Source organism: Pan troglodytes, chromosome 1, assembly GCF_028858775.2.
Source record: "Pan troglodytes isolate AG18354 chromosome 1, NHGRI_mPanTro3-v2.0_pri, whole genome shotgun sequence".
Classification (NCBI taxonomy): Eukaryota; Metazoa; Chordata; class Mammalia; order Primates; family Hominidae; genus Pan; species Pan troglodytes.
Window position 1 is genome coordinate 223,501,577 of NC_072398.2, and position 20,849 is coordinate 223,522,425.

General features: G+C 40.2%; 1 protein-coding gene across 13 annotated transcripts in view; it reads left to right on the plus strand.

The window, feature by feature from the left end:
* RERE (arginine-glutamic acid dipeptide repeats) overlaps positions 1-20,849 on the plus strand; it is a 464,385-nt gene that overhangs the window by 313,083 nt on the left and 130,453 nt on the right. For all 13 annotated transcript variants that reach the window (XM_001159509.7, XM_009447680.5, XM_054662477.2 and 10 more), the window contains 2 exons: positions 7,483-7,607; positions 9,875-9,974. In XM_001159509.7, the coding sequence (XP_001159509.2) occupies positions 7,483-7,607; positions 9,875-9,974 (225 nt within the window). The remainder of the gene's footprint in view (positions 1-7,482; positions 7,608-9,874; positions 9,975-20,849) is intronic.

A 20,849-nucleotide genomic window follows, 5' to 3' on the forward strand; every position in this document is an offset into this window, starting at 1 on the left:
AGATGTTTAAAACCTCTTTTCCCGGCTGGGCGTGGTGGCTCTCGCCTATAATCCCAGTACTTTGGGAGGCTGAGGCAGGCGGATCACCTGAGATCGGGAGTTTGAGACCAGCCTGGCCAACATGGTGAAACTCCATCCCTACTAAAAATAGAAAAATTAGCTGGGCATGGTGGTGTGCGCATGTAATCCCAGCTACTCAGGAGGCTGAGGCAGGAGAAATCACTTGAACCCAGGGGGCGGAGGTTGCAGTGAGCCAAGATTGCGACACTGCACTCCAGCCTCCAGAGCGAGACTGTCTGCAAAAAAATAAACAACTTCTTTTCCTTCAGGAGAGTCAAGATGGTTAGGACACTTTTCAGTCAGAGGGTTGCTGTGTCACGACTGTTGCTCTTTCTTATTTCATTGCATTTATTACAGCTCTTTGGTTTTTGTTGTTGTTTTTACGTTTTTCAGAGACAGAGTCTCACTCTGTTGCCAAGGCTAGAGCACAGAGGCACGATCATGGCTCACTGCAGCCTTGACCTCCTCCTGGGCTGAAGCAGTCCAACCTGCCTCAGCCTCTGAGTAGCTGGGACTAAAGGCATGTGCCACTGGGCCCGGCTCATTCTGTTTTGATCTCAGTATCAGTTAGGATGCTTTCACTGACAGGACTCTGGCTCTGTTTCTGTCTCCCATGTCATGACATCCTGGTCAGGCAGGACTGGGGCTCTGCTGTGCTTCTCTGAGACTCTCTTGTACCCAGCTGGCCTCCATGGAAGTGGCGTCATCCTCAGCTCAGTTTGACTAATTCTAAGATACACTTTTTTCCTTCATATTTGCTCATATAGTTGGGCTTCATTGTACATTCTGTGGTGTGGTTATAATTTATTGGCTATATTTTATCCTTTCTCAGTGCACATAAAATAACAGTGGATCTTATAATGAATGAAATTTAGCAAGTGTTGAGAGGAAGAAAGAATTGGACTTCTTTTCCCCTTAGGAGCAAGGAAAATTTCCCCAGCAGGTCCCCAGTAGACCCACATATTGTTGCCATGGATTGGGTCATGTGTCTCTTTCTAAACCATGAGGCAAGAGTTTAACATGATTAGCACTTGAGTTGGAATGGATGCTGGGGAATCCACAGCTAAGGCCATCATGTCTAAAGACATGGGATACAGGCAGCAGTGAGCCTTGGAAGTGCATAGAGATTTCAGTCGTCTGTCTAGTTATTATTTCTGTCTAGATTTTGAGCATTTCTAAATTGTGTGTCATTTACATTTTTAAATAACCTATTTTAACTCTGTAATGAAAGAACTTAAGAAGCGAAGGAGTTACGAAGTGAACACAAAAACTATCAGGGTCACATAGTTTATAGAAGATACTTCTCATCCCAGACCTGGGGTTATAACTGATACAGACTGAAAGAAGCTGCAGGAGGACAGTGTCTGCTTGTTCAAGTAGAGTCTTTTGTTGGTGTGTTCCATTAGGTGGGCCTGACTGCCGCCTCGGGGCTGTATTTTCGGTCTGGGAACCTGGTACTCACCTAATGCCACTCAGTTTCATCTCCCATTCTCTACTTTCTCTTGCACTGTATTTTACTACCCATTTTTTCCCTCTCACTGTGTATTTCCAGTGTCTTGAGATCTTTGTACCAGACTTTTATTTTATAGATTTTTTTTTTTCCTACCATAAAAGAAAATGTAGTTCCTAAGGAAAAGATGCTTACATTCTTGGAAAAGGAGCAAATTTACTGTGATTGGATTTTTGTATACCACCATTTAAAATCAGATGTTTGGTTTTTTACATCAGATTTTAAATGTATTCTGTGTGCTTCATTTTCAAAAAGAAATGTTTTGGAGCACCAAAAATAATAGAACTTTTAAAAATGAATTGGCAACATTTACCTTTTTAAAATTTTTGACTTTTGGCTCACGCCTGTGATCCCAGCACTTTGGGAGGCCAAGGTGGGTAGATCATTTCAGCTCAGGAATTCGAGACCAGCCTGGGCAACATGGCAAAACCCCATCTCTACAAAAAATACAAAAATTAGGTAGGCATGGTGATGCATGTCTGTAGTCCCAGCCACTCAGGAGGCTGAAGTGGGAGGATTGCTTGAGCCTAGGCGGTTGAGGCAGCACTGAGCCACGATCACACCATTGCACTCCAGCCTGGTGACAGAACCAGTCTTTAAAAAAAAAAATTAACCTTTTTATTAGGAAAATATTAACATATACAAAAGCAGGGAAAGAATAATACAGTAAAGTCCTTCTCTTCATTACTCAGCTTCCACAAGTATCAAATCCTAGTCAAACCCATTTCATTTATTCCCCCTCACACCTCTTCCTGCCGTTATTTTAAACGCCTCACAAATACATCATTTTCCTTGTAGATGTTCCAAAAATAAGGGATTTGGACACAATCACAATATATCAGAACATATAAAAATTAGCAATTTCTTAATATTCAAGTGTATACGATGCCCAGATTTCCCTAATTGTCTGTCTGTATCTTTCTCTCTTTCTTTATATTTTCATAGTTCAAATTAGAATCTAAATGAGAGCCATTCATTGCAGTTGGTTGATACATCTCTTAAATCTCTCTTAATTCCCAGGTCCTTCCCCCAGTCCCCCAGTGTATGTGGTAAAGAAGCTATTTCATCCTGTAGGGTGTTCTGCAGTCTAGATTTGGCTGATTGCATTAAATTTGTTACTTTGCTCTTTGCATGACTTGAGAATTAGTAGTTAAATCTAGAGGTTCGGCCTCATTCTAGTTTGGTACCCTGCCTTCCAGAAAAATGCTTCCTGGGTGGTGGTAAGTGCTTCTGCCAGGAGGCTCATATGTCTCTTTTTTAATTGTAATTAGCAGCCACTGATCATTTATTTTTTTTTTTTTTGAGACGGAGTCTCACTCGGTCGCCCAGGCTGGAGTGCAGTGGCACAATCTTGTCTCACTGCAACCTCCGCCTCCCGGGTTCAAGCCATTCTCCTGCCTCAGCCTCCTGAGTAGCTGGGATTATAGGCGCCCGCCACCACACCTGGCTACTTTTTTGTATTTTTAGTAGAGACGGGGTTTCACTATGTTGGCCAGGCTGATCTCGAACTCCTGACCTCATGAAACACCCGCCTTGGCCTCCCAAAGTGCTGGGATTATAGGCCTGAGCCACCGCGCCTGGCCACCACTGATTATTTCTTAGATCCATTATTTTATTAGGGATTTCAAAACAGTGATATTCTAATTCTACCATCCATTTATTCGTTGTACAAATAAATGAAACTTCACCCTTATCTTTCCATGGTTACCAGTGGATTTTAGATTATTTTTTAATCTATAATCAACTTTAATCAGTTCTTATTGATGATTAAAAGATCCATTTTGGGCCAATAGGAGCATCTTCCTTCGTATTTGTCCTTTTCACTTAATCCCAGTGGTTTTTGTCCTTTTCACTTAATCCTTTTTCTCTGGTAAGACATGATTTTACTGCCTCACCTTATAGATTGTCTTCCCTAGATCTGGAATTAAACTTGTCTCAGAAGAGCCCTCTTTTATTGTAGTGGGAAGTGGTATTTACATACTGGGTGCTGGGGTATTCATTCTTACTGGGTTGGTTGCTATTTCGAGGCCTTTTCAGTAGACAGAATAGGAAATAGGTGTTTTATTTCCCTACTTTCTTAAAGATAAAATACATTCTAAATTTATGCTGATACATCCAATTCAAATTCAGATTTTTCTATGGCCTTTATACTAATTCTGTCCTTCTTTTATCTATATCTTTATTTTTTCCCCGTGACTCAAATCCCATTTTTTAATGACACCAACAAAATTACTTATTTGCTTCAATTCCATAATACACATATAACAGCCCAGAATAGCAATAATCACATGGCTACAAACAATATGCTTATTGAAAACAGCTTGGTATTGCATTTTGTTATGTATATCCTGCCAGGGCTGTATAAGCAAATTAATATATCTTAGAGTTACTTGAAACAGTTCCTAGAGTAGAACCAGCTCAATTGTTGCATTTCTTTCCATTTGGTGTACAGTTTTAATGAGATTATTATTATTTAAGCTTCTTATTTTCATTCCCTCTGCCCCTTCTTAGATAAATAATAACATAATATACATCCTTTTGCTACCTTTCTTTTAACAATATATTCTTGTGTTCTCCTCATAGCAGTATATAGAGCTCCTTCTCATTCCCTTCTATAATACTATTTCATAGAACTCCATGTATGAATGTAGCAGTTTATTCATCTGATCCCTATTAATAGGCATATGAGTTGATTCCAGTCATTTGCCATTACATGTAATGCTGCAGTGAATAGCCTGGGCATATAGATTTTGATGTTTTTGCCAGTGTATCTTGGGGCTATATCCCAGAAGCGGGATGGCTGACTTAGAGGACAAGTGCATATATAATTTTGGGGGTTTTGCCACATTCCCCTCCACAGAGATTGTATCGGTTTGTGTTGACACTAGCAACTAATATGAGTGCTAATTTTTTTCGTGGCTTTATGTGTTGTCAAACATTTGGCTTTATGTCAGTATGATAGATGCAAAGTTGAATATGTGCCATTAATTTGCATTTCTGTTGTCAGAGAGGTTGACTCATCAATTCTTATGATTAAGAGGCATTTTCGTTTCTTTTTCTGTAAACTGTCTAATTATATTTCTAGTCCATTTTTCTCAAGAATGGGGGGGAGGTTGGTCCTGCTCACAGTAATAGTACTTTTTGATTAATAACAGACATTAGAGAACTGCTGTACCCAGTACTGTACTCGGTGCTGGGGAAGCAGAACTCAGTACTAGTGTCAAAGACCTTTTGACTCCAACATTTGTTGTGTTACTGTTGTTGTTATTATTATTATTATTATTGTTGTTATTATTTTGAGACGCAGTCTTGCTCTGTCACCCAAGCTGGAGTGCAGTGGTGCAATCTCAGCTCACGGGAACCTCTGCCTCCCAGGTTTCAAGCGATTCTCCTGCCTCACCCTCCCAAGTAGCTGGCACTATAGGCGTGCGCCACCACGCCTGGCTAATTTTTGTATTTTTCGTAGAGACAGGGTTTCACCGTGTTGGTCAGTCTGGTGTCGAACTCCTGACCTCAGGTGATCTGCCCGCCTCGGCCTCTGAAAGTGCTGGGATTACAGGCATGAGCCACCACGCCAGGCCCATTGTGTTTTAATTTTATCCCACTATTTTCACTACGTATTAAGCAGAACTAATTGTGACACTCAGTTCGATGTTAGAGAAGTCAATACTTAACCAAAGAAGAACATCCTTGCTTGGAGAAAGTCAGCTTGATACACATTTAGAGGCATGGAAGACAGCCTGTAAAGCTGTGTGGGTGCTGACGGCTAGCCTGAGAGCCACATGGCCTACTAATGTGATGTTTTGCTATGCAGTTGCCTCAAAAACTTGAATAACCAACATTTAAAACCACAAACTTTTACATAAATGTGAAGATTTCTGGAATTTGGAAAAAGATGGAGGATGTACATACACTGGGTCCCATTCCCGTGTGGCAGCATTCCCTGGATGGGGCGGTTCTATCTCCATTTCCCCGTGGTCCACTTCACTCTTGAGTTCTTCACACCTGCACATCCAGGTCGGGAGCCACTGCCACACATAGCTGTTCAGCACTTGGAATATGGCTAGTCCAGATTGGGATATGGCATTTTGTTTAACGTGACTACTAGAATATTTAAAATTAAATATGTAATTCTTATTTTATTTCTGTTGGATGGTGCTGGCTTATATTCAGCCTGCTGCATTCACTTAAATTGTTTGCCCAGGCTTCATGTCCCATGGAGCTCTATCAGACTCATGTGCCCATGGTCATCATTTGACAGGATGAGAACATGAGTATCTTGCAAATGTCTGACTTTTCACAGGTCTCTGCCGGTTATGGTGGTCATGGCACCTGCTTGCTCTTGCTCTGTCCTAGCAGAGTGTGGGTGAGAAAATGCCACAGGTATTTAAATCTGATCACTTACAGTCTTGGTGGGGAGCACTGTTGCTCGAATATTTTTTTAAATTCTTTTTATTGAGGTATACTCTATGTACAGCGAATTGTTCGTATCTTATGTATGCTTTTCAATCTGCCGTGATGATTCGTATCAAGGCACAGAACATTTCTGTCATCCCAGAAAGGTCCTTCCTGTTCTTCACAAGCAATTCCTTCTTTCGTAAAGCAATCACTGCCCTGATTTCTGTTACCACAGGTCAATTCAACTACATATGTGTGTGTGTGTGTCTGTGTGTGTGTGTGTGTGTGTGTGTGTGTGTGTGTATGTGTATATATATATATATATATATTTTTTTTTTTTTTTTTTTTGAGATGGAGTCTTGCTCTGTCACCTAGGCTGGAGTGCAGTGACACAATCTTGGCTCACTGCAACTTCTGCCTCCCGGGTTCAAGCGATTCTCTTGCCTCAACCTCCCAAGTAGCTGGGATTACAGGCACATACCACCACGCCTGGCTAATTTTTGTATTATTAGTAGTGACGGGGTTTTATCATGTTGGCCAGGCTGGTTTTGAACTCCTGGCCTCAGGTGATCCACCCACCTCAGCCTCCCAAAGTGCTGGAATTATAGGCGTGAGCCACCATGCCCAGCCTTAACTATATATAAATTTTTAATATTTTATTTTATTTTATTTTATTTTATTTTTGAGACGGAATTTCGCTCTGTCTCTCCCAGGCTGGAATGCAGTGGCACGATCTCAGCTCACTGCAACCTCTGCCTCCCGGGTTTAAGCAGTTCTCTGCCTCAGCCTCCTGAGTAGCTGGAATTATAGGCGCCCGCCACCGTGCTTGGCTACTTTTTGTATTTTTGGTAGAGACAAGGTTTCAGCATCTTGGCCAGGCTGGTCTTGAACTCCTGACCTTGTGATCCACCCACCTCGGCCTCCCAAAGTGCTGGGATTACAGGCGTGAGCCACCAGGCCTGGCCTCAACTATATTTTTTAATGTTTACTTAATACTCATCTAGTTTTGGTATTGACCATGACTTATATTGCTATTGACTGTCTTAAGAGTAACACTATTCTAATAGGATAGCTCACTTAATTTTTTAGCAAATATCCTTAGGTGAGGTATCATTTGCATATGTCTTCTTTGTCAGCTTGTTATATTGGAAATGTATGTGTGTTTCCTTCTTTATCAATAGCTGTTATCGTCTAAAGACATTATTTTGTTTTTTTGTTGATTTTATGCATATGTGTGTGCTTCAGTTTTACTCTTGGTATCATGCTGGCACTGGTTTACTTTGACACTGTTAAGCAGATATTAAGCAGTCTATTGTGAAATCTTCTATGGTGAAATGATCCTGACATGTGAAATAGGTCAGTTTAAATGACTCATGGTTTTGTTGTTATTTTTCTGCTGTCCAAGGAAAGAGGCTCAGTAAAACATTGTATATGTTCCTAAAGACTGCTTATTGAGATAGCTCTTTATAATTAATACATGCCTTGATTGTGACTTACTCATCCCTGTCTTACAGGCCAAACTTCCAGATCTGCAACCATTTCCTTCTCCAGATGGTGATACAGTGACCCAACATGAGGAACTGGTCTGGATGCCTGGAGTTAACGACTGTGACCTCCTTATGTACTTGAGGGCAGCAAGGTAATAGGAATCTACCTCCATCCTGCTTTCTGAATTAGACCATCTGAACTGATTATAGGCAGTAAACTTTGCATTTCCCCTGAGATTTTATTTCTATATTGGGCGTTCTCTGACTTTAAGTTTGGTTACACCCTCTGTAATCGGGACCCTGGCTCTTCTTACCAGAGAAAAATAGTTTGAAGTAATTTTTTTCACGATGAAGTAATGTTTTTCTTCTTGGTGTTTGCCCCACATCAAATTTTGGAACTTTTCAAGAGGAAAACAGCTTAGGCCGTACATACAGTTACCAAAACCTCTCAATCCAGTTGAGTACTTCAGTCATTCAGCTCATCTGAAAACCCCACTACAGAGGGGTCGGGGTGAGGGGAGGGAGAGCATTAGGACAAATAGCTAATGCATTCGGGGCTTAAAACCTAGATGACGGGTTGATAGGTGCAGCAGAGCACCACGGCACACATATACCTAATGTAACAAACCGACACGTTCTGCACTTGTATCCTGGACCTTAAAGTAAAATTTAAAACAAAAACAAAACCCTCTACAGATTTCATGTTCTGTCTCTACTTTGTGGCTGTTCATTAGTGCCTGTCCTGAACTTGACATTTTTGTGGCTTGCCTACATGAGAATATTTATCTGTGATCACCCTCGTGGCAGTTGCATAGAACATACAAATGCCTTCGATGAAGAGAGAAGTGTGAATTCGCTCCTCACACGGCACAGAGCGGGCGCCACAGAGCGGGCGTCACAGAGCAGGTGTCACAGAGCAGGCAGGCAGACTTTGTATGTAGTGATTCTGGGTCTTGGCAACATCAACAGCATGCAACGACAACAAAAACATGAAAGCAAGGATTAGGGCATCTGAATTTTAACCCTGGATGGGTTTGTGGGTTTCTTTTTTTTCTTTTTTTCTTTTTTTTTTTGGTTGTTACTTGTTTTGTTTTTTTGAAACAGGGTCTTGCTGTGTCACCCAGGCTGGAGTACAGTGGCACAGTTATAGCTCACTACAGCCTTAACTTCCTGAGCTCAAGCGATCCTCCTGCCTCAGCCTCCTGAGTAGCTAGGGTTATAGACCCGTGGCACCATGCCCGGCTATTTTTAATTTTGTTTTTGGTTGAGATGGGGTCCTTTCTGTGTTGCCCCAGTTACCTGGCTGTTTTCTAGTCAACGGTGTTGTGCATGGTGGCATTCAGTAGAGATGAGAATGTGTAAGTGGAGTGAATGACTAAGAGGTTTTATCTCTGGTTTCTCACCTTTTTTTTTTTTTTTTTTTTAAAGACAGGGTCTCACACTGGAGTGCAGTGGCATAATCATGACTCATTACAGCCTTAACCTCCTGGGCTCAACTCATCCTCCCACCTCGTCCTCCCCAGTAGCTAGGACTACAGGCATGCACCACCATACCTGGCTAATATATTTTTTTTCTCTCTCTGTGTTGTCAGGGCTGATTTTGAACTCTCTGGCCTCAAGCAGTCCTCTGGCATCAGGCTCCCAGAGTGCTGGGATTACGGGCGTGAGCCATCACACCCAGCCATGATTTTTTACTTTTAATTCACCTAAAGGTAGTTGATATGCAGAATGAGAGGAATTAAGTAAAATTTTAGATGACTTAATTTCACATGTTTTCTGGAAACTTTTCTTTCAGAAGATTGTCATCTACTGAAATATTGTGGCTCATAGATTTAGATTCTTCATGCTCTCAAATCTAAAATCTTAGTACTGCTAAAGCATGGGAAGAAACAATACAAATGGATCTGACTAAAAGTAACATATGTCTTTCTGCGTGAGTGAAGAGGAACTTAAATTTATTTTTGGTCTGGGCGTGATGGCTCACGCCTGTAATCCCAGCACTTTAGGAGGCTGAGGTGAGCAGATCACCTGAGGTCAGGAGTTCGAGACCAGCCCGACCAACACTGTGAAACCTTGTCTCTACTAAAAATACAGAAATTAGCTGGGCATGGGGTGTGCCTGTAATCTCAGCTACTCGGGAGGCCGAGGCAGAAGAATCCCTTGAATCCTGGAGGTGGAGGTTGCAGTGAGCCAAGATTGCGCCACTGTACTCCAGCCTGGATGACAGAGTGAGACTCCATCTTAAAAAAAAAAAAAAAAAAAAAAAAAACAGGAGCAGAGGCAGAGCTGGGAACTGGTTCATCATGCATGTAGTAATGGAATTTGTTCTGGGCTGGAAATGTCCTCTGAAAATTGAAGGTCTAAGTCTCTGTCCTGATATTACTATGTACTAATAAAGGAAAAACCTTTTCTTCTGAAGGAGCATGGCGGCATTTGCAGGAATGTGTGATGGAGGCTCTACAGAGGACGGCTGTGTCGCAGCCTCTCGGGATGACACCACTCTGAATGCACTGAACACAGTAAGTCTTTTGAAGTCACCCTGAGTGGGAAGACACTTCATTTTCCCCTGAACTGGCTATAGGGAATGTGTGATGAGTGCGGAGCATGAAGTCGCCTGTAGACTCAGGAGTGAGTTGTGGTCTTGGCTGTTGGGTGCCATGGGGGCTCCAGGCCAGTGATGTGGCACCTGCAGGTTCATTTCCTAATCTGTGTCTGTGCTGCAGGTTTGAGGTGACTCTCAAATAAGATCCTAATAATAGCACCTGATACTTAACTGAGGCCTCACAAAGCCAAGTACTGTGCATAGAAGATCTTGCTTAATCCTCACAACCACCTCTAGGTTCTATTTTTATTTTTATGTATTTTTTATTTTTATTTTTTTTTGAGATGGAGTCTCGCTCTGGCAGTGGCGCGATCTCAGCTCACTGCAAGCTCTGCCTCCCGGCTTCACACTGTTCTCCTACCTCAGCCTCCCGAGTAGCTGGGACTACAGACACCCACCACGCCCGGCTAATTTTTTGTATTTTTAGTAGAGACGGGGTTTCACCATGTTAGCCAGGACGATCTCAATCTCCTGACCTTGTGATCCTCCCACCTCGACCTCCCAAAGTGTTGGGATTACAGGCGTGAGCCACCACGCCCGGCCTCTAGGTTCTATTATTATCACCTTTTTAGACATAAGGAAATAAGTTGAGAGAGATTAAGTCACAATTTAAGGTCATACCCCCAAGATTGGAATCTAGAAGCCGTGTTTTTGTACTTCACTGTTTCTGAGACCATGTATTTATTTTAAAGCACATGGAGGGATGGGAAGAAGCTAAACTTTTTTGCATAAACTTGTTTTTTATAAAGTATGCTTTGGAACATGTTAATATTTTACATGACTATAAAAAGTTTTACACGAATAATTTATAAAAAATTAAAAGTAAAGGGAAATGAGGCTAATGTTACTGAGTTGGTTGCATGACATACCATCATAATTACTCATCTACTTTAATCCCATAATAAACACACAGCAGCTCAGATAACAACACACTGCTGCAAACAATATGATTACTGAAACCAGTTGTCTTTCGTTCTTTGTTTGTTGTTGTTTTTATTTGTTTTGGCCTTAGGCTATATCCCATGGGGCTGTATAGGAATATTAATGTATTTTAAAGTTACATGAAATAATTCCTCTCTATCATTACTAATGTGAAACCATTAAATCTGAAGAGCTAATGATATTTATGGAATCAATTTCTGATATATTGATAGTCTGCATCGTTGTGTATGTAGGCTGTTGAGTATGAGGCTAAGCACCTCTTCTGATGATTAACCAAATGTCATTTAAGCACCCCTTTGTTCTTTTTCTTTTTTCTTTTTTTTTTTTTTTTTAATTTCTTGAGAGGTCACTATAGTTAGAAGAGACTTTCAAGATCATCTGTCCCAGTTTCTAAATAGGAGAATCCGAGGCGGCTAGATGACTTAAATACTGACAGTCCCAAAAGTTCCTAACAGAGGGAAGAAAGTAGTCCCCATTCCTGATTTAGAAATCTACTGTGCAGCTTGCTTTTGAGGAAACGTAGATATCTGCGTGATATGGCTGATTTTTATTCCTAGTATAATTAGGTTTCTTGAGTATGATATAACATTTGAGTGGTTTTGCTAGGGATATGCCATTCTGTAAATAAGAGAATGTTTTTTCACATTGTCATAAATATTGTGTGTTTGTGTACATTCTCACTGATTTGATAGGATAGTTAGTGGGGATTTTTTTTTGTTTGTTAGTTTTAAATACAAAATCTTTATTTTGAGCATATGATTAAGCCAGAAGGGGCCTTTAAGATTATTCTACAGATGAGGAAGCTGAAACTCAGAGGTTGATGATACTACTGCCCAGTAGAGGCTGTGGTAGGTTAGATATGAATGTCTGTGAATTCAGAATACCTTAAAAGTGTGTGTACAAAGACAAAGTCTTTGATAGGAACTTTTTTCTGTTGTTGTTGTTGTTTGTTGTTGTTTCTTCTTGAGGCAAAGTCTCGCTCTGTCACCCAGGCTGGAGTGCAGTGGCACAGTCACAGCTCACTGCAGGCTTACTGCAGGCTTGACCTCCCAGGCTCAAGTGATCCTCCCACTTCAGCTTCCTGAGTAGCTGTAGCTGGGATTACAGGCATGTGCCACCGCACTCAGCTAATTTTTGTTTTTGAGACCATCTTGCTCTGTTGCCCAGTCTGGAGTACAGTGACACAGTCTTGGCTCACTGCAGCCTCAACCTCCCAGGCTCAAGCTTTTCTCCCACCTTAGCTTCCCAAGAGCTGTAGCTGATATCATAGATGCCCACCATCATGCTTGACTAATTAAAAAAAAATTTTTTTTGTCAAGATGAGGTCCCACTGTATTGCCCAGGCTGATCTCGGACTCCTGGGCTCAAGCGATCCTCCTGCCTCGGCCTCCCAAAGTGCTGGGATTACAGGTGTGTGCCACTGCACCTGGCCTTTTTTTAAGTTTTTTTTTTTTTGTAGAGACATCGTCTTACTTTGTTGCCAGGGCTGATTTCAAACTCCTGGTCTTAAGTAATCCTCCTGTCTCAGACTCCCAAAGTGCTAGGATTACAGGCATGGGCCACCATGTCTGGCCAGTTGTTCTCTGTATAAAAGCTTTGTGAAAAAAATCCTGCTTTCATAACTGTGCTATCAGTTGAATTTTGAATAATGAAGATCTTGCCATATTTAATTAAATGTCTATTTTTGGCACTTTCTTGAATGTATATGATTTATTCCCCTTTTTATTGCAAACTCTTAAGAATTCTGTAGACTATACTTCAGTATAGAAATCATTTTGGCTACTTTTGCCCATGGTTCTTTGTGGCAAGCTCCTTCTGAAGGTTTTGTTAGCACTCCCAGAGATTTTTTTGTTGTACAATTTTTCATTTTTATGACACTGAAACTCTCTAGACTAGCCTGACATGGCTCAGGTGTCTTAGGTTATGTGTACATATTTTGTGATGAATTGAAAAGTTATGTGCTGTTTTAATTTTTGTACTTCACTGTTGAACTGACTCCGAAAACTTCAGTTGCAAGCGTTTTCCTAATGAAAAATGAATGAAAATATCCTGTGAGAGAAGTTACTGGGATTTTTTACTTCCCTAGAGTAATAGAAGATTTGAGCTGTGTTAAGTAATAAGTTAAAAAGATATATACATTGTTGTGTGGAAAGCATTTATTGTTTTCTTAGAGTATAGCATAGATTTAAAACAAGGTTAGGCATTTATCAGTTTAGAAGAAACCTGTGAGTAATTAGTATATATTTCCTGCTTCCTAGGGCAACATAGAACTTAAATGAAATAGGCTATATGGCCACATTAAAGTGTGTTGAACATCCAGTAGGAGTATTTAAATATGAGTAAATTTAAATAAATCGTTTCATTTTTAAAACTGCAATTGGTTTAGAAAATTTTTGAGCTGTCAGTTCTTTTTTGTTTGTTTGTTTTTTTGAGGCAGGATCTTGCTCTGTTGCCCAGGCTGGAGTGCAGTGGTGGATCACGGCTCACTGCAGCCTTGACCTCCTGGGCTCAAGCAGTCCTCCCACCTCAGCCTCCAGAGTAGCTGGTACCATAGGTGTGCACTACCATGCCCAGCTGTTTTTCTTGTTTTGTTTTGTTTTTTGTTTTTGTTTTGAGATGGAGTTTTGCTCTTGTTGCCCAGGCTGGAGTGCAATGGCGCAATCTTGGCTCACCACAACCTCCCAGGTTCAAGCGATTCTCCTGCCTCAGCCTTCAGAGTAGCTGGGATTGCAGGCATGTGCCACCAAACCCGGCTAATTTTGTATTTTTAGTAGAGACAGGGTTTCGCCATGTTGGTCAGGCTGGTCTCGAACTCCCGATCTCAGGTGATTCACCTGCCTTGGCCTCCCAAAGTTCTGGGATTACAGGCGTGAGCCACTGCGCCTGGCCCAGCTGGTTATTTTTACTTGCGGAGATGATGTCTCACAATGTTGCCCAGAGCTATCAGTTCTTTATGACAATTATATGGACCTATTTTTGAATCTAAGCTCTTAGATTACTTATTTTTATTCTGTTTTTTCTTCATTATTAACAAAAGAGATTGCTAGTGTGTAATTTTTGAAACAACTTATTGAGGTAAGATTTATGTATAATAAACTGCTCTGTTTCAAAGTCAAAAATTTGAGGGTTTTCAGATATATAAATCTGTGAAACTACTTATAAATCTGTGAAACTACTGTAATGTCAAGATACAAAACATTTCCAACACCCCCAAAAGTTGCCTCATGGCCTCTTATAATCATTTTCTGCTTCCAGCCTCAGATAGCCATTGAAGTATCGTGTTTTCAATGGTTTTTTTATTTTTTTAAAATCATTTTGGAGTAGTTTGCATTTCGCGGAATGTTACAGGAATGGAATCATATTGTGTGACTTCTTTGGGCATAAGGATTTTGAGAGCCAGTTGTGTTTCATGTATCGATGGTTCATCCCCTTTTTATTGATAAGTATTCCCTTGTATGGATATACATATTCACAATTTTTTCATATTCTTTAACCTGGTTAAACAACATTCTGGTTGTTTATAAGCTTTTGGCCATTATAAATAAAAGTTTTTTCAACATTGTTGTATGAGTCTTTATGTTGACATTTATCTTCAGTTCTCTCAGGTAAATACTTGGAGTGGCAGGATTGTTTGTACGTAGGAAGCTCTCTCAGAAACTGTCAAACAGGTTTCTTTTCTTTTCTTTTTTTTTTTTTTTTGAGATGTTGCCCAGGCTGGAGTGCAGTGGTGCGATCTGGGCTCACTGCAACCTCCTCCTCCCAGGTTTAAGCAGTTCTCCTGCCTCAGCCTCCTGAGTAGCTACAGGCATGTGCCACCACGTCCCGCTAATTTTTTTGTATTTTTCGTAGAGACAGGATTTCACCACGTTGGCCAGGATGGTCTTGACCTCTTGACCTCGTGATCCGCCCGCCTTGGCCTCCCAAAGTGCTGGGATTACAGGCGTGAGCCACTGCGCCCGTTCTGTCAAACAGGTTTTTTTTTTTTTTTTGAGACAGAGTCTCGCTCTGTCACCCAGGCTAGAGTGCAGTGAGTGGTGCGATCTACGCTTACTGCGAGCTCTGCCTCCCGGGTTCACGCCATTCTTCTGCCTCAGCCTCCCGAGTAGCTGGGACTACAGGCACTCGCCACCACGCCTGGCTAATTTTTTGTATTTTTAGTAGAGATGGGGTTTCACTGTGTTAGCCAGGATGATCTCGATCTCCTGACCTTGTGATCCTCCCACCTCGGCCTCCCGAAGTGCTGAGATTACAGGTGTGAGCCACTGCGCCCGGCCTACAGGTTTCTAAAGTGGTTCCAATTTAGATTCCCATCAGTAGTGTGTTATAATTTTACGTCTTTAGCATCTTCACCAAGACTTGGCATTGTCAGTTATGTTTTTTTAAATTTTATCCATTTTAATGGATGTGTAGTGTGATATCTCATTGAGGTTTTATTGGAATTTCCTAATTTAATAGGGTTGAGCATCTTTTCCTGTTTTATTGCCCATTTGTTTATCTTTTTTTGTGAAGCCTCTGTTCAAATAGTTTGTTTACTTAAAAAAATTTGTTTTACAATTTAGTTATAAGGATTTTTTGTTAATATTTCAGGTAGAAGTCCTTTGATATTATGTATTGGGAATTATTTGTCCCATACCATGACTTTTTTTCATTCTTTTAAAAAAAATTTTTTTTCTTTTTCTTTTTTTTCTTTAAGTCTCACTCTGTCACCAAGGCTGGAGTACAGTAGAGTGATTATAGCTCACTGTAACCTCAAACTCCTGAGCTCAAGCAATCCTCCTGCCTCAACCTCCTGAGTACCTGGGACTACAGGCTACTACACCTGTCTAATTTTTTTTAGGGTTTTTGTTTGTTTGTTTGTTTCTTCTAGTGACAGGGCCTCACTATGTTTCCCAGGCTGGTCTAGAATGCCTGGCCTCAAGTGATCTTCCCACTTCAGCTTCCCAAAATGCTGGGATTAAGACATGAGCCACTGCACCTGGCCTGACTTTTTTTCCTTAATGTTGACTTTAATATATAGTTATGCTGAAGCTTAATAAGTCATTATTTTCCTTTTATGGTACTATCTCTGATTACTCCAAGATTACAAAGATTGTTTCTGTGCTTTATTCTAGAAGTTTTACTTCTTACATTTAGGTCTTTGATTCATTTTGAATTGTGATGCGTTAATTATGGAGTGAAAATTGATTCTCTTCCACACAGATACCTGTTGTTTGAACAATATTGGTTGGAAAAACTTTTCTCATTTGACTGCCTTGACATTGTTATTGAAAATCAGCTGCTTTTTTATGTTTGGATCTTTTTCTGGATTCTATTCTGTCTCATTGATCGTTATTAGGGCCTCTGTGTTTTGAATACTGTAGCTATATAGGAAGTCTTGACCTCAGGGGTGTCTTTCTGCTTTAAATGTGATTTTAAAGATTGCTTTGGCTATTTGAGGTAATTTCCATTTCCATGTAAATTTTAGAATCAGCCTTCCAGTTTCTAATTTTTAAAAAGTCTTGCAGGCACGGTGGCTCACACCTGTAATCCCAGCACTTTGGGAGGCCGAGGTGAGCGGATCGCCTGAGGTCAGGAGTTTGAGACCAGCCTGGCCAACATGGTGAAACCTCGTCTCTACTAAAAATATAAAAATTAGCCGGGCGTGGTGGCACGTGCGTGTAATCTCAGCTATTCAGGAGGCTGAGGCAGGAGAATCACTTGAACCTGGGAGGCGGAGGTTACAGTCAGCCGAAACCGTGCCATTGCATTCTAGCCTGGGCAACAAGAGTGAAACTCTGTCTCAAAAAAATAATAATAATAAAAAATAAAAAGTCTGATGGAATTTTAATTGGGATTCTATTGAATTTATGGATCAGTTTGGGAAATACTGACATCCTAACAATATTGGATCTTCTAATCCATAAATACGATATTTCTCTATTTTTAAAGAAGTTGTCTTTGATTTTTTTTTTTTTTTTTTTGATTAAAAAAAATTTAAAGAGGTCTTGCTATGTTGTTCAGTCTGGGCTTGAAGTCCTTGGCTCACGTGATCTCCTGCTTCAGCCTCCTGAGTAGCTGGGACTACAAGTGCATGCCACCATGCCCCGCTTTCTTTTACTTCTTACAATAAGATTTTTTGGGAATACAGATCTTACAACATTTTGTTAAATTTACTCCTAAGTATTTCCTGTTTGAGGATTCTGTTGTAACTAAAATTTTAATTTCTAAATGGTCTTCGATAGCATAGAAACACCATCAGTTTTTATATGTTGGCTTTTTTTGGTCCTGCTAAACATGTCGTGTGCAAATATAGTTTTACCTCTTCCTTTATGATCTATGTGTTTTATTTCTTTTTTGTGCTTTATTGCACTTCCTTGAACCTCTGCTACAATACTGAATAGAAGTGATGAGAGTGGACATTATCTTTCTAATCTTAGAAAGTTTTCAGTCATTTACTATTAAGTACAATGCAGTTTTTGTTGTATTTGTTTGTTTTGAGAAAGGGTCTATTGCCCAGGCTGGAGTGCAGTGTAGCAATCTTGAATCACTGCAGCCTTGACCTCCCAGACTCAAGTAATCCTCCTGTCTGAGCCTCCCAAGTAGCTAAGACTACAGGGTACACCATCATGCCCAGCTAATTGTAAAATTTTTTGTAGTGACGGGGTCTCACTATGTTGCCCAGGCTGGTCTCGAACTCCTGGGCCGAAGTGATCCTCCTCAGCTTCCCCAAATGCTGAGATTATAGGTGTAAGCCACTGCACCTGGCCTTTCTTTGTTTTTTTAATCAAGTTAGAATGATCTCTTATATATCCAGGTTGTTGAGTTTTTATTGTGAATGGGCATTGAATTTTGTCAGTTGCTTTTTTTTTCCTTCTGCATCTAATGAGATTATTATATGATTGTTATTCTTTATTTTGTTAATATAGTGAATTACATTGATTTCAAATATGAAGGAACTGTTTGTTCCTAGGATGAATCCTGCTTGGTCACTACGTACTATTGGATTCAATTTGCTAATAATTTGTTAAGGAATTTTACATTTGTGTTCATGAGAGATATTGAGTTGTAGTCTTCCTTCTTTGTAATAAGGAGTTTGGTAATAAGAACTTTGGTTTTCATATCAGAGTAATACTCCCTCAAAAAATTAGTTGGGAAATAGTTCTTCCTGTTCTGTTTTCTCAAGATGTTTATAAAGGATTGATATTACTTTCTATATCAAATGTTTGCCAGAATTCACAGTTTAGCCATCTAAATTTTTTTATATAGAAAGTGCTTTTTTTCTTTTCTTTCTTTTCTTTTTTTTTTTTTTTAAGATGGACTCCACGTTGCCAAGGCTGGTAATTTGTTTCCTCTTGATCAATATAAAGACGTTTCAACATTATTGATCTCTTTAGAGTTTGGTTTTATTATTTTTTCCCGTTTGTTTTATATTTCATTGGTTTCTGTTCGTTATTAATTTTTTTCTACCTATTTGGGGTTTAATTTGATCATTTTCCTCCTAGCTTTCTAAAGTGGGATGTTAAATAGCTGATTTTACCACAAATTTTGATTTGTTGTGATCTATTATTCTGTTCAAAAATGTTTTGAATTTTTTGGTGATTTCTTTGACCCATGAATTATTTAGTACTAAATTCCTTAATTTCCAGATACTTGGGGCTTCTCTAAGTTTTATTTTTTGGAATGTTATTGATTTCTAATTTAATTTAATTCAGTGGTCAAAGAGTACTCAGTAACATTTCAGTATTTTGAAATCTTTTGAGACTTGTTTCTTGGCTGAGCATGTGATGTATCTTGGTTCATGTTTCATGTGTACTTGTAATCAACTTATACTCTGTAGTTACTGGGTGTGCTGTTATGCAGGTGTCAGTGGTTCATGTTAGTATTCATATCTTCTCTTATACTAATTTTTTTTATCACCTAGTTGTATGTTACTGAGAGACATGTATGAAAGTCTTCAATAGTGATTGTAGGCCAGGCGCGGTGGCTTACGCCTGTAATCCCAGCACTTTGGGAGGCCGAGGTGGGCGGGTCACAAGGTCAAGAGATCGAGACCATCCTGGCCAATGTGGTGAAACCCCGTCTCTACTAAAAATACAAAAATTAGCTGGGCGTGGTGGCGCACACCTGTAGTCCCAGCTACTCAGGGAGCCTGAGGCAGGAGAATTGCTTGAATCTGGGAGGCGGAGATTGCAGTGAGCCAAGATCGCGCCACTGCACTCCAGCCTGCCAATAGAGCGAGACTCCATCTCCAAAAACAAAACAAAACAAAAAAGTGATTGTAGAGTTGGTTGTTTCTCCTTTTGATTCTGTTAATTTTTGCTTCATATATTTGAAGTTGGTTATTAGACACATGAACACTTAAAATATTTATGTCTTTCTCTGTCTTTTGACCCTTTTACCTTTCTGCTGTAACCTTTTTTGTGTCTACTAATATTCTTTGTCTTGAAGTCTGTTTTGTCTAATATTAATACAGCCACTATAGTTTTTTTATGCTTGTCTGCATGGTACATCTCTTTACAACTTCTTACTTTGAATCTTGTTTCTTCTTTGTATTTAAGGTAACATCTCCTGTGTTCTTTAGTTGTTTCATGCCTTTTTATCTAGTTTGGCAAGCTCTGCCTTTTGTTTGGAGTGTTGAGTCTGTTTTAATTTAATGAAGATGGTTTTCAGGTTATATAAAACTTTAGCCATATGTCTTTTTTTTGAGACAGAGTTTCGCTGTTGTTCCCCAGGCTGGAGTGCAATGGCGCGATCTCGGCTCACCACAACCTCCGCCTCCCAGGTTCAAGTGATTCTCCTGCCTCAGCCTCCCAAGTAGCTAGGATTACAGACATGCGGCACCACGCCCAGCGAATTTTGTATTCTTAATAGAGACGGGGTTTCTCCATATTGGTCAGGCTGGTCTCGAACTCCCTACGTCAGGTGATCTGCCCACCTTGGCCTCCCAAAGTGCTGGGGTTACAGACATAAGCCACCGGATCCGGCCCACATTCTTAATAGTAGAGGCCTCATTGAAGAATCACAGAAGTAGTTAATAAATATCTCATTTTCATGGCCACATGACTTGCTACTTTTGGTCCAATAGTGAACTGGCAGATAGTTCAGGACAGTTGTTCTTTGTTTGTTCATTTATGTTAACATGTATTTCTTATCTTTTCATACATAAGAAACAGCTTTGTACCGCTGTAGAGGAAGAAGATGTAATAAACATGTTGGTCTCTCTCATTAGGAAAAGAGGGATTTCTTAGTAACATTGGGCGTATTCCTTTTTGTATGTAGCAATGATATGTTTTATTTTATTTTAGTATTTCAAATGTGAACACCTATAAATGTAAAATTGTTTTATTTGGCTGGGCACAGTGGCTCACACCTGTAATCCCAGCACATTGGGAGGCCAAGGTGGGTGGATCACCTGAGGCTGGGAGTTCCATACCAGCCTGGCCAACATAGTGAAACCCCACCTCTACTAAAATTACAAAAATTAGCTGGACGTGATGGTGGCGCCTGTAATCCCAGCTACTTGGGAGGCTGAGGCAGGAGAATGGTGTGGCCTGGAGGCAGAGCTTGCAGTGAGCCGAGATGGCGCTACTGCACTCCAGCCTGGGCGACAGAGCGAGACTCCATCTCAAAAAAAAAAAAAATTTTTATTTGTATTTTTATATATTAAATATAAGCTTATGTTAAATATGAAGAAGTAACAGTGTTTCCCCAGAAAGATCTTGTGTGGAAATATTTCTGTGTGTGTTTTCCTCATACAGTGTTTGCATTAGGCTCATCTGAACACTTGCAGCTGACATATAATTTGTAAACATCATGCTATATAACATGGAGATGATCTGTCTTATCCTAATGGGGTTAATTTAGCCACCTT